This window comes from Culex quinquefasciatus, chromosome 1, assembly GCF_015732765.1.
Source record: "Culex quinquefasciatus strain JHB chromosome 1, VPISU_Cqui_1.0_pri_paternal, whole genome shotgun sequence".
Lineage (NCBI taxonomy): Eukaryota > Metazoa > Arthropoda > Insecta > Diptera > Culicidae > Culex > Culex quinquefasciatus.
This window is the reverse complement of record NC_051861.1, coordinates 9,889,131-9,902,595: the sequence shown is the minus strand read 5'-3', so window position 1 is coordinate 9,902,595 and position 13,465 is coordinate 9,889,131. Positions and strand designations below refer to the sequence as shown.

Sequence of the window (13,465 nt, the reverse complement as noted above, 5' to 3'; positions counted from 1 at the left end):
TAGATGACGACCAATTTTTTCAAAACTTTTTTTCGTAAATCGTTGATAAGCAAACCCCTTATGTCTATATATCAAAACTTTTGTAATTTTCTACAACATTGTAGAACATTTTAAAAGGGCCTAACATTGAATATTACGCCCATTTAAAATGCTAGTCTTGATTTAAAAATTTTCATAATATTTTTTTCGAAAAGATCGGAAAATTTCACGAATGTTTAATATATTGACATTGAAAATCGGACCATTAGTTGTTGAGATATCGTCATTAGAAAATGGTGGGCTGTTTGGGTGAGACTTAGAAAACTTCAATTTTCGTGTTTCTTTTTCTTTAAGCCGCTGTATCTCAGCAACCAAAGGTCCAATCTTCAATGTCTCTTAGACAATTTTATAGCAAATTTTCAGAACTTTTCAAAAAAAATATTTTTAGAAATGGTCACTCATGGTCACTATTTTTAAAAATTGAAAAACTGCAAATATTACGCTAAAATCAAACTTTCGGTGGCTATATCTAGAAAACGGAGCCCTTTATCAAAAAATATGTAAAGTGCTTTTCGATTGTAAATTCAATTTTGCATTAAAAAATAATGTCAAACTTGTTTTTGCATGAAACTTCGATTTTTTTCAAAAATCACTATTTTTTCAAAAAATCATAACTCGGCGGCAGATTTTTTGACCATGTTTCTCTATGGCTCAAAAGTTGCGGATTTTTGTCCCCTAAAACATATCAAAAAATCTCGAAAATCAAAAAATACGTATTTTGGGAAATTGAGTTTTAGTAAAAAAAAAGCATAAGCATAAGCATAAGCATAGGTGCCCACCCGCAGTTGCTACTCCGTTATTGACCAGGACCTCCAGAAGTTACATCCACGAGCCGTGGAAGATGAGTGGGTGCTATCTTTCCTCGCTTCGCAACTTCTCAAAGGCCCCTATCATGCTGATCAATACCGGCGCCGGCCACGACCAGTGGTAGGGTCACGGGGAAGTGGATGGGAATGTTAGTCCGATACTTGAGTGATAGAGACCGCCCAATCGACTGCATCTCCGACAAAGTATCACATGAGTTTTGAGGGGTTAGTAGATGGGTATGAGGTCAGGATTCACGAGTGGCAGTGATGTGACCATGAGCATTTTGTTTATCGGTTGAAAATTTTAAATCTTAGGCAGCCGGCTGCGGAAAGATAGATAATTGATTATTTAAAAAGTTTTTTTTTATCGAACGCGTGCCAGCCGAGCAGTAGTGCTAAGGGCTGGACTTATCAGTATATTTTTACTGTTTTTACAATTTAGATAACGTGAGCAAATTTCAAAAATAGTAAATAAATGACGCTTTACTTTTCATAAAATCGATAGTTTCATGAGTGAATACTAAAACTGCCAGTTGGAATAAATTTTTACGATCATTTACGACGAAAATTATCGCGAAAAAACAGGACTGCGCGTCCCCAGAAGCAGTGTACTTATGATGTCATTATTCAATTATAATAACCAATCACCCAAGCACACAAACAGCGACACAAAAGAAATGAAAATGAGCATGCAAAAACAAGACAGCACGATCCCGTGGTCAGCGCACTAATCAAATTGAGTTTTAGTAAAAAAAAAGTTGATAAAAAAATCCTCAAATTTTTTTTCCGTGTACCTATTTTTTTCTCAATAGTCCTCAACAATACCTACAACTTTGCCGAAGACACCAAATTGATCAGAAAATTCACTCAAAAGTTACAGCTGTTTGAATATTTACATACCATTTTTGTATGGACAGCTGCCAAAATTGAATGGAGACTTGTATGGGTGAACCAATGACACAAAATAGCATATTTGGTCATAGGGAAGGCCCCCACAAAGTTTGAGTCAAATCAAAAAATACAAAAAATAAAAATGGTCGAAATCGGCCGATTTCGTAGAGAGTTGCTCATGTTCAAAAATGGAAGGGGTCGTACCACCCCTCCGTCACGAGATATCAAAAAACGGATTCGTGATCAGGGACAAAAGTTACCCTTTAGGACCCCTTAGGAATCGAAGAGGGGTCGGGGCAACTGCTGTGTGAGTTGGCGGAGAATTACCCATATATAAAGGCTATTGCAAAGTTGAAGCTCAATCGCACTCCAACCAAATATGTGAATCTCAAGCCGGTGTTATGTGAACTCGAACGCCGGAATTCAAGAGCAGCTCGGCTCTCCAATAAAGTTTCCCGCTCAAGAAGATGTCCGGCTTCGGCTTGACTGCTGCTTTTGTCGATTCGACAAATGAAAAGCTGAAAAGCGACCCGGTCTGGCAAAATATGTTTGCATGATTTGTGCCCGGGCGTCCTGGTCGTCGTCAGCAGGACTGTAAATTTATCTTTATAATTAAATTCTGCCAGAAACGTTAGTACGATTTCAACAGTTTGCGCCTTGTTTGGGTTCGTCGCTGGAAGGGCTGTTGATTTTGGGGTGGGAGGACTTAAATCAACACATTTCCCTTTGTGAGGGGGAAAATCTTTGACTTTGCATAAGCTGATATCAATATTTGAATTGAAGAAGCTGTCAAAATATTTTTATTATTCAGAGACAACTTCTGCCCTTCATTTTTTTTTGACGAATCATTCAAATTTATCACCAAAAAAAATCGCACGGTCCGGAACGGTCCTTGTTCCTCCAGCCATCTTAGCATAAAAATTACAATCTCATTACTCACCAGCTTGCATTACGTCGCGTTGCTAAAAGCACCGATTAATCAACCCGATTCGGACTGCCACGGCGGCGATGAAGACGATCATCGCCTTCATAATCGCGCTCGATTTCACTCCTTCAAAGGACACCCTTGCTCTTGGGTTGATGGTGTTCCGGAAAATTGCTTAGCCCGAGGCAGCTCAGTGAATCGTTCTGCGGTAGATTTTCGTAAGGGCGTATGTGAATTTACTCGAATTATTTTCTAAAGAATCCCCTTCAGCTATATCATTTATTCATGCTTAAGTTTTGTCGCCCTTTTCAAAAACCACCTCTCGCTGAAGCTATGTTCTGTCTTGCTCCGAGGGCACAGCCATGTAGTAACACAACACACACGAGTAGATCTCCGCAATGCAGACAGCTGGTGCTCGGGCTGCTAAAATGCACTTCCTGAAAGCACAACACAGTGCGGTTCAGCGCCGCAACCAGCAATCGTCTGGGCCACCACACATCGTGAAGTTCGTGCAAATACGGTTTACACGTGATGGTTGGTGGGTTCTCCGTGACGGAATAACGCTTAAGCGTCCATCAATTTTGATTTTATTGAACCATTTTTATTTTGCAGCTTGATTTTCAAATAAATTTGGTTAATATATCGAAGAGAGCACAGCTTAGAACAAGAGAGCAAAAAAAAAATAATATTTTTTTCACTGTCTAATGTCCCTAATGTTAGCGTATCCTGGGCAGATGGGAATAACAGAAATCATGGTATTTCAAAAACAAATCGAGTTATAATAACAACAAATATTCCAACATCACAATAACACATTTTGAACTTCTCACAATATCAAAAACTGACCTCCCCTGGTTAGTTCTGTCTGCTCGGGATGATGCACTCCGCAATATCGGCAGCAAGCTCGCAGTGATCTTCGTTAGTCGTGCCTTCACATTGGTCCGCAATACGCTGCATAGTTTCGCGATCCTTACTGGAAAAATTGACAGCGGTGCTCAAAAATCCCTCCTTGTCGAAGCGCTGTCCGTCGGAATATCCAATCTTCTGCATCACGCAACTATAGTAACACTTGGTAGTCCGTGTTTCCGGAGTCATAAACGACTGCAGCATCTCGACGTCCTCATCGGACGCACCCTCCTGTTCGCGACAAGTTTCCTCTTCCCGTGAAATCTGCTTGAAAAGATTTTTATTAATTTTCTGATTGAAGGTCGAGTTCCTAGTGTGAATACCTTATCTTGTGCTAGGATTACGGCTGGTAGTAAGCATAAAACTAGACTGAACTTCATGTTGCGGTAGCTTGAGTGATTCTGAAATAAAAAAATCCACTTCAAAATATTTATAGCTTGTGGCGGCCATCGTTCTGGACAAATAATAATTTACACTATCAAATGATCTTTTAGGTGTTTACAGTAGAGCAACCAGATTTGGACTAACTGATGTACTATTGCGCTAGCCTACACGGAAAGGGGATCGATCGCCAAACTAGCGACCGAATTTTGCTGGGTTGGTTTTGCTGATATCAGCGAAATTTTTCTCTAAACCAGCGAAATTTTTCGCTGAAAAAGGTGGCTGCGCGAAATCAAATCCAACAACTTGGTTTCGCTGGTTTGTTATTTCCGAAACGGTTTCTTTTCTAGCGAAAGTTTTCGCTGGTTTGATACACATCCTTCCGACAGCCGTCATAAATGTTTGTTATTGTTCACGTTTGGAAGCGATTTGTGGCAATCGAATTGCTTCAGGGATTTTTTCAAAACAAAAAAGCATGAAAAAGTTCTGCACCAAGTGTTCAGCATTAAAATACATACTCAACAGGTGATGGTTCTTTTCAATGAAAAGAAGCACGTTTCCATAAAGTTCTCGCAACAGAAAAATTCGGTGCAGTGAAACTGGAGATGTATTTGTACTGCTGCATAGATGAGTGCACAAATTGTCGCAGGTGGCAGCAAGAATCGTAGGCGACAACCACTTTGCCACATGCTTTTACACGATTCCCAATAAATCTCTGGTTCTCAAATCCTCTGGTTTATTTTGGCATAGGCTTCTGCCGACAAAACAAAAAAACAAACGTCGGTGATAAAAAACGCTGATCCAGTGCAAAAAAACACTGGTCCAGTGGAAACATTCGCTGAACCAGCGGATTTTTCGCCGAAACCAGTAGAATAATCTCCTGGTTGATTTTGGTACGAGCTGCTGCCGCCGGAAAAAAAACCCGGACGTCAGCGATAGAAAACGCTGATCCAGCGTAAAAGAACACCGTTCCAGTGAAGAAATCCGCTGGACCAGCGAATTGTTTCCCAAAACCAGTACAATAATCTCCTGGTTGATTTTGGTGCCCTGCCGCTTTTTCCAAACCAGCGAGAAAATTTTCTGATTCTTGCAAAACTGATCCCCCAAACAGCGAAATTTTTCACCAAACCAGTGTTTTTTTTTTCACTGGTTTGGTAGAATTTCATCGGTTTCCAAACCAGCGAAAAAAATTAGCGATTCTAGGTAATTTTTGTGCAGGCTGAGAAATTAGCGACATTTTTCGCTAGTTTTAGCGAACTTTATCGCGATTTGGCGATGGATCCCCTTTCCGTGTAGGCTTATCGCTGCATTATTAGCCAATAATTGTCATAACTGCATCGCAACTTAATTTGTGCATTTCGATAAGATCCGAGTTCAACCACTCCGAAGTCTTACCAACAAAAGTTTGTATCTGAAACCAGATTTGCTTCAAAAATTCACAATTGTCGAGTCTTGAAGGATCAAAGCAATCTGTGCCTGAGGTTGGACGCGTTTTTTATTTGCTGTCATTTGTGACCTTCCGATAATGTTTAAACTGTGAAAAAAGTTTCGTGAAATTCGATTCCATGACGATGGAGCAAGAAAGTCAGAAATTATTATTTTTAAATAACTCTTTCATCTATTCTAACAACGCGGTAGGTTGTTCGCTTGATCGTTCGAGTTGTGGATTGCCTGCTTCTCTAATGAAGGCACGACTGGGGGGTATGCTTATTAATTTCTCGTCGCTCCATACCCTCAGTGATGGGAGCAAGGGCGTCTATGCGAAGTGTCCCTACACCCGCTACAAATTTCTGACGCTTGGGGAGGGAAGAAGGACACCATCTCAACGGACACTTAAAGGACATTGCCTCGCTCCTAGCATTAAACATACACTTTAGAGCAATTTTCACTCTAACATAAGTTCGGCATTTTGAGTGCAGCCTGCTGCAAGAACTTTTTGTCAAGAGCTAATTTGTTCGGATTTGGTAAAAAAATAGAATATTACAACTTCCATGATTGTTTTCTTCGACTTGGTTTGGCTGTGTTGATTTCTCTTTGTTTAACAAACCATCCAACAAAGTATGATTACAACACTGTTGCTGCCAGTATTTGTAATAATTTCCATTCATCCTTTGTTAAATAACGAATTCCTGAAACCGATTTAGCAAATAATATCATCAAATTGCACACAATTAATTCCCCCATCCATTTGTCGTAATTCTCTCCATACATCAGCAAAATTATACAACATTCTTACCTACCTAACCATCACAACAATTCACGGCGAGCCCAGTGTTGCCATCGTGACTGTGACCTGGAACGTTCTCGTATGACTAATGGCAGAACCATTCGCGAATGCACCACCACTACCTATATATCCGCGCTCACTGCCCAATAGCGATAACATCATTAAAGTGATAAATGAACCGTAATAACGGATTAATGGGACGACCACTCGAGGGGCACGGGGATGGTGGGACAGCGGTCCAGCATCCCGACATGATTGTAATCGTCACGTCGAAACGTGCGGTGCAGGCACGGAGAAACAAACTCAAACTCGAATAAACGAAAATAAACGTGTAAAATGACACATAACGATGGTGGCGCCATCAATGTTGATTGCGGCTCTTTGTGGTGCTACAGCTTGTTGGAATTTGTTTTAAATTAAATTTGAAGTGATTTGCACTGAAATTAAAACTATTTTCACGTCTCATTGTCTATGCTATAGGGATGGGATGGTCATTTTTTAAGATAACGAAGCTAGGAAAAAAATAGATTGGAAATCCTAGAAATTTATTAAATAAAATCTGTTTTTTTCTGTGTGATGTTCAAAAAAAAAAATAATAATAATATTTCTTGATTATTACGGTTGTATGTTACCCTACAACTCAGCTTGAGGATTTGTGAGAGATATTGGGGACAGATAAAAATAGTATCATGTGTTGTGCAGACGGGCTCCATATTCCTCTTGTTGTCAACAGTGATGGAACAAATCTGTGGGTTGTATTGTTTGTTTTCATATGTTTCTCACCCTAAAGCTCATGTAACGAGCAGTGAGGATTGTAAAAAATAAACATGATTGCACGGAAAAAATCTTCTGTGAATATTAACATTTTGAAAAATAAAAAAATTGACTGCAAAGTGCAAATTTTTCAAACATATTTTTTTAATGTTAAAATTTGATGAAATACTTTTTCCTCCGTCCAAGGAAAGGGATCAACATACAGGACATATCAGCTGACGCGCAGCAGCCGGAATCGTTCCGGAATCGCGTTCGGGAAATGTCGCTGTCGAACCGGATTGTAGTATCGGATTGTAACGTAACATGTCTTGGGGGAATGCGATACATCCGATAACAACACATTTGTTCCCGCAAGGGGAGAAGCGCGCAATTGATATGCTTCCATTCGTATCGAGGGTCCCTCTGGCGTATATTATTGTGACAGGATGTCACGGTGGCAAATTGATTTGCCGGGCTATTGGAGTGGGAGGAAAAATATTGGATGTGATTTGGTTGAGGTGAAAATTCCGAGAATCATTGCTGCTTATTGGATTTTGCAAAATAATTCTATTTCATTCATAAATCAAAGAATGTTTTATTCCAACATGCACTTTTTTTCTTTTTTTTTTTAAATTGAAACACATTTTACTTTTAACATAAATTAAATATTTTTAACATTCTCCCATTCGACTCAGTTCTAGCTGAGCATAATCACAAAAAATGTCAGGTTTATCTCAAAATTCGAGCCGAGTCGCTTTGATTGAGAGTCAGACGCTCTACCACTGCACCACGAGACCGAGCAGCGCAATCATACTATTTGCCTTTGCACACTCTTGCTTTCCCTCTCTGGCTCTCTGAAGCAGATGCACCAAAGAAAAGTTCAAAAATTATTTGCAGTAGAACTGTCAACGGATCTCAGTAGCTTTGTCAACACTGAATGGCCGTGGAGTTTGGTTTGGGTGTAGCAAAGAAGTTATTTTAAGTTATCCTAAATTCAATACATGACCCACTGCTCCGCTTTATGTCATCTCCTTTATCGAATCCGGATCATCCCCCACCCCACCCTTCATCCACGCCATCTGGAAGCAAAACAAATTTATCCACAAACCCCAAATCGGCTTTCGCCGTTCGCATTCAGCGAATTTTGTGGTGATTGAAAAGCCGCAGGCAAATGCCAATATTTGCGTTTTATTTTTGTTCCTCATCCTGTTGTTAGGTCACCGTCGAACCCAGGAAGCGAATCGAACCCCGATGGAAATTTATTCATGAGCTCACCTGTCAATTACGCTTACGATTGATAAAATTTAAATAAACCCCCCGTGGTGACAGTTGAGTGGGGAGGTTCTGCGGCAGGTCGCTTGACCTACAATTGGTGGAAGGCCCCGTGGCGTCCCGGGGTGGTCACGAGGATTACCACAATCATTAGAGAGTAACCTAATTTGAATTATTGAAGGGACTTGTGAGAATATTCTGAATTACAAAAAGTCTTTCAAGGAATTCCAAGCCTGTTGTGGTGAGAATTCAATCACGACACGTGATTCCAGCTTAAAGGGGTCGGGTGGACCGGACACAGTGCTGTGGGATTTCGGTGCGAAAATAGACTCGTCGTCCGGTGGTCGCGGGAATGTTTGTTTTTAGAATCCACTTCCGGGGGGAGCGTGAGTTAATTAATTATGCGATGTCATATTCATATCTATATTCACTGGGTGGAGGGGCTTGTTTGTGTGAAATGTTATGAATAAACAATGAAAATTGATAGACTTGCGACCATATCGGGTAATTTGCTAATACATGCCTCCCAAATTGTACTGGCCAATTTGGGTTTTTTTATTAACAATGCACGCTGAACTCATGAAGTATTCAGCACAGCGCTCAGACCTTTCCATCAGGGACTTCCATTTTTAGACCGCTCTAATTATATTAGCCCTCATCAGTAAGCTCGCCGTCGCCAAACATATCATAAATCACGAGTTCACCATCGACCGCTATCCTTTATCATTTGTTGAACATGGCAAGTCAACAGACCTCTTTCTCGGATGATGGACACACTCCTGGACTAACGAGAGAGTAAACATCAACCCAGAGTCATTGACATAATCAACTTATCATCGTTGGACTTTTTTTTGAGCAATTTAATTGACGTCAACTGATTTGTTTATAGTTTAAAGTCATGATTTAAAGGTAACCTCCAAAGAGTTCAAAGCTTCAAACTGATCAAAAATCAAATGCACAACATTCATCCTGTAAAGCAATACTCTCCAAGGAATCATCATGGTGGTTAACTTTAGATCAGTAGGCTTGGCCAGCGAAAAAGAGGATGTTAGATTGGATTGATTTGGACATTTCTCGTCTTATTTAGACAATCAAACCTTATTTCTTCAAACGTTCGTTACCGCCTCTTCCAACTAGCCTGGTCTGCATTCTTCTAATTACTCGACCAGATTCCATTTTCCCATTCCGGACGCTGCTTCAATATCGACCTAACCAGTGTTTACAGGCTGTAACACTTAAATTTTACTGCCAGTCACCTCTGAGATAACCCACACTCTTAATGGCTCCTCTGGTCTCGCTAGGATCGTTCCATTCTAAGGATTAAAAGTATCACTCCGGTTAGAATGAGCTAGAGGGAAAACACATTGACCTACTTTTACACCGAACGATCATGCTCGTTCTCCTTCCTCCTTTCTCCCAGAAATTTCAATTCCCAGCTCATTTATAGGCAAAATTTGCCACTTTCCAGACGAGGCTCCACTTCCGGTGGAACATTTAATCCGATACTTTCTTGTCATTGAGTCGACCGCCCGTTGGACAAACTAGATTTTTACATTTGGCATTCCCAGCATGGGGGAGCTCGACGTACCACAAAGTCTCTCAAGTTATTACAAACTAACCGAAGTGGGACAGACGGGAAAGTTTCGGGGCCGGAAGATTCGTGTGAGGTCGAACCTAGGCTTTGCTGATGGGGGAATAAGCATTTGACATTGTAAAGTACTCGATTTAATGTAGTTTGTCCCTTTTAGAAGAGTTAATACCATGCGGTTAGATACACGGAAAAAACAACGAATTTATGTTCTGTTAAAAGAAAAAAAAATAAACTCATAAAATTGTCAAAGTCAGCCAAACAATCTTAAATTCTAGTGCTTTTGATGAATGACTACTCCGTCCAAAGATAACACGAACAAACCGTCGTAAAGCCCGCCAGGCTTGGGGTGCACGTGTGATAAGTTTAAATATTTACACAGAACCCCTTCGAGGGGGTTCCACCCATCCGGTTATCCGACTTTGTAAAGAAAGGACACCGAACTGGGATTGTGGTGAACGTCCCTCGGTTCTTCCGGCGGGACGGAATGAATTTTAACGAGGTGTCCTTCTCACTTATTCCTGTGCGATATGCTGAAGAGTTTGAAGTTTTGTGCAGGGATTTAAAGTTTTGCCAAGTTGAAACTTCAGAGTTTCTTCATTTGCACACAATAGGGCAGATTTCTTGCAGAGGTATCAGCTTCGTACCGACAAGTTCCATTCAATTAATTAGTTTCAACGTGCCCCAAAAGACCTTTAGTAGCTGTATCTGTATCACTTGTAGACATAGCAAAAACCACAGTCACTTTGTTCAGGTTTCTCATTCCGTCTGAAGTGCGAACGAAATGTGGTTTTCCCCCCAAAAAATCCTTCCAAGTGTATCCAGTTTGAATCGATTTCTCGATAGGACGCTACACTCAAGCAATGTCGTTGAGTCAGAGCGATCCCAGTCCGATAACACCGACGAGGGTATCGAAAGATTTTTTCTCTGTGTGTCAAACCACAAAATGATTGTCGAAGCGATCCGGAGAATGGCCGAGGGCCACCCCGGGACACGATGCTCCTTTGAGGTTAACCTCATCTAGTTGAAAGTTTTTCTTTTCCCATTAGTGTCCGCAACGGTTGATTGCAAATGAACAAATTGATCTGCATTTTGTGGAATCGCTCTGGGCGAAACGAACAAAAGAGAGTTCACAATTGAAAAACGGTCCTGTTTGATTGGACGCCTTCGAGGTAGCTACAATGTTTCTCAAGATGATGGTTTATGATTTCCTCAATTTTCTGAAAATCTAGTTTATTTTGCATCTTCAATCAAGTTCATCATTTGTCTGGCCTACAAATCCCATTTTCTTCGACGGAATCGCATATAATTCAGGCAATTTTACGACATCCGCAGAAATTAACTTGATATCCGATGCAACAGCACATCTTCCATCTTCAATTCTCAGAGCACAGACAAACAGACGGAATTCGCTTACATTTTTATCAAAAACCCATCGATCAACTTTCAAGGAGCCATCTAGTTTTGAATGCGTGCACTTGAAAAAAAACTATCAACACCAACTGAAACAACTGTCAAACGCGCTTAAACGAGCTGTGGTGAATTCAAATTTGTTGTGGTGAATTTCTGTTATTCAAATTGGCTATTAACTGATTGATTGATTAATTTGAAAAGAAGATTTACTTCCGTTTGTCTGTGCACAGATGTTTGTTTATCGATTCTGACGTTTACTTTTTCCTTCCCCCTTGGCAGTGGCTCAGGTGAACGGCAGCTGCTTCTTCACCGAGCAATGCGAACAGATGACCGAGCAGACCGAGTGCCGGGACGGACGCTGCATCTGCCGGTTCGAGATGAACCCCATCTTCAAGCCGGACGGAACCGTCGAGTGCCGAGGTAAGTTGAACCTTTATTTTCATGATTATTTTTAAGTTAGTTTTTCAGAGGTTCCATCCTTGTTCTAAGGATCATATCGTGAGATCGGTCCAGCTACAAACTTTTCAATATCAACTTTTTCAATTACCCCCTACAGCAGGGATCAAATAGTCCCTCCCCCTTCCATACGAGTCTCACGAGTCAAAGTTAAATCAAATAACCTGCTCGTGACGGTATTAATTTCCTGCCCTCCTCAAACCTGTCATCACGCGCTCCAACACCTCAAAATCGAGTTCGCCAAAAGTTTACGTCCCTCACAAGGATTGACTAGCACAGGAGCAAAATTCCCAAACCAATTTGGGGGGAAACGGAGTCATTTATAGCTGGTTTTGAATCACCGCCTTTCTCTGTTTTTCGTAAATGATATCATTGGATATTCTAGAGTGGTAGTTCAGCCCACATCCTTAAAGAGCTCCCAGCCAGGTTGAACGACTTTTCTGCTCCATTTGGCTTATACGTTTTTTCCACGTCCGGGAAATCAATTGCCATCACTAATTTTGTGCCATGTTTCCGTTCTTTCCCTTTTCCACATGACGATAATCAGGTACCGTGAACCGACCCATCGTGACGGAACGGTATGTCGACCCGACCATGATCGGCGTGCTGGTGGCCATGGCCGTCATGTTCATCATCATCTGCGTCGTCCTGCGGCTGTTCAGCAAGTAAGTGTCACAGATAAATATCATTTTCAGATGTAAATTGTTTTGCCGACAACAGTTTGTCTACAAACAATGTCGCACACCTCGCTAAAATTCATCAATCAACAGTTCAACAGTCGATTGAAATGAGCAAAAACTCACCACGGCATCTTCAAATTCACCACAGAAAATTGACCGGCGTTTGAAAGTTGTGTTGCGTTCGGGAAATACTCCAGTTGAATGGTGAATGGTTCAAGTCTGCTTGTCTGTGGTTCGCCCATGTACGTGTTTCCGTTTCGGGGAAACAAAGTTCCACGACCACCGGAAGAGCCGCCAGCAAGTGGTCACTTTAATTGTTCGTGATTATCCTCTCTGGCAGACGGTGGCATAATGGCGGAAGTCAGTCAAATAGAAACTTCTGATTGACGCTTTGTTTGCCTCGCGCAAATTACGATGTCAATCAAAAGTGACGGTAAAGTATCAGCTCCTGTCCGGTAATAAATAGTTAATTCTCGTTAAGTTTTATTTTCAAGCGAAAATCTGCCTTACAACAGTTATTCCCAGTCACGACGTTCAAGCAGGATTCTGGCAGAACCAGCCCTGCCCGTGACTGGGTTGGGATCAAGGGAATGGTGGAAAGAGAGGAATCACAAATCCGTATAAATAATTTCAAGATTTTTCAGGTGTAAACCGAAAACGCGATCAAAAATTAAAGTGGAAAAATAAGACTTTTAATTGCTTATTTAATTGTCGGTGTACAGGACGCCGCACTTTTTAATCATTTTCTGACGTCCATTCAATTTTGCAGTCCAAACCCAGTCATTGAATTGGAAAAATAAAATTCTTTTTCAAATTTTCTTTTCTTGATTTGTGTGCACCTACGTCGAAGACCAAGATTGTTTACTTTTTGCTCTTTGGTCTGACAGTCTTGGTCTGACAGATTTGGTCTGTCAGCTTTATCATGGATTTTGGTCTGGTCTAGGCGAGGGATAGGACACAGCACCTTCCTGGTTGGGATAGAGGGACTGGAGAAAAAGTAAATAATCAAAAACCGAAGAATGGCGGGTTCCTTTGATCGAGAAGTCGATCGCGAAATGTCAAAAATAAAATCAAAAAGAAGGGATACAATCAAATAATTTAGAGGGGCTGACAATCAGAAACAAGTGA

At 40.9% G+C, this 13,465-nt stretch overlaps 2 protein-coding genes across 10 annotated transcripts in view; one reads left to right on the top strand and one right to left on the bottom strand.

Annotated features, from left to right (window-relative positions):
* LOC6039898 overlaps window positions 1-13,465 on the top strand; it is a 153,265-nt gene that overhangs the window by 79,713 nt on the left and 60,087 nt on the right. For all 8 annotated transcript variants that reach the window (XM_038258012.1, XM_038258038.1, XM_038258030.1 and 5 more), the window contains 2 exons: window positions 11,481-11,621; window positions 12,205-12,322. In XM_038258012.1, coding sequence (XP_038113940.1) covers window positions 11,481-11,621; window positions 12,205-12,322 — 259 coding nt within the window. The remainder of the gene's footprint in view (window positions 1-11,480; window positions 11,622-12,204; window positions 12,323-13,465) is intronic.
* Window positions 3,438-3,968, bottom strand: LOC6039903 (general odorant-binding protein 19d). 2 transcript variants are annotated; one of them, XM_001849349.2, is made up of 2 exons: window positions 3,891-3,968; window positions 3,438-3,834 (listed from the first exon to the last, which is right to left on the bottom strand). In XM_001849349.2, exons 1-2 carry the CDS (start codon window positions 3,945-3,947, stop codon window positions 3,517-3,519), a joined length of 375 nt encoding a protein of 124 aa, XP_001849401.2. In that variant the 5' UTR covers window positions 3,948-3,968; the 3' UTR covers window positions 3,438-3,516. The 2 variants fall into 2 exon arrangements, with proteins under 2 accessions (XP_001849401.2, XP_038113988.1); XM_038258060.1 differs by having other exon boundaries at window positions 3,438-3,831.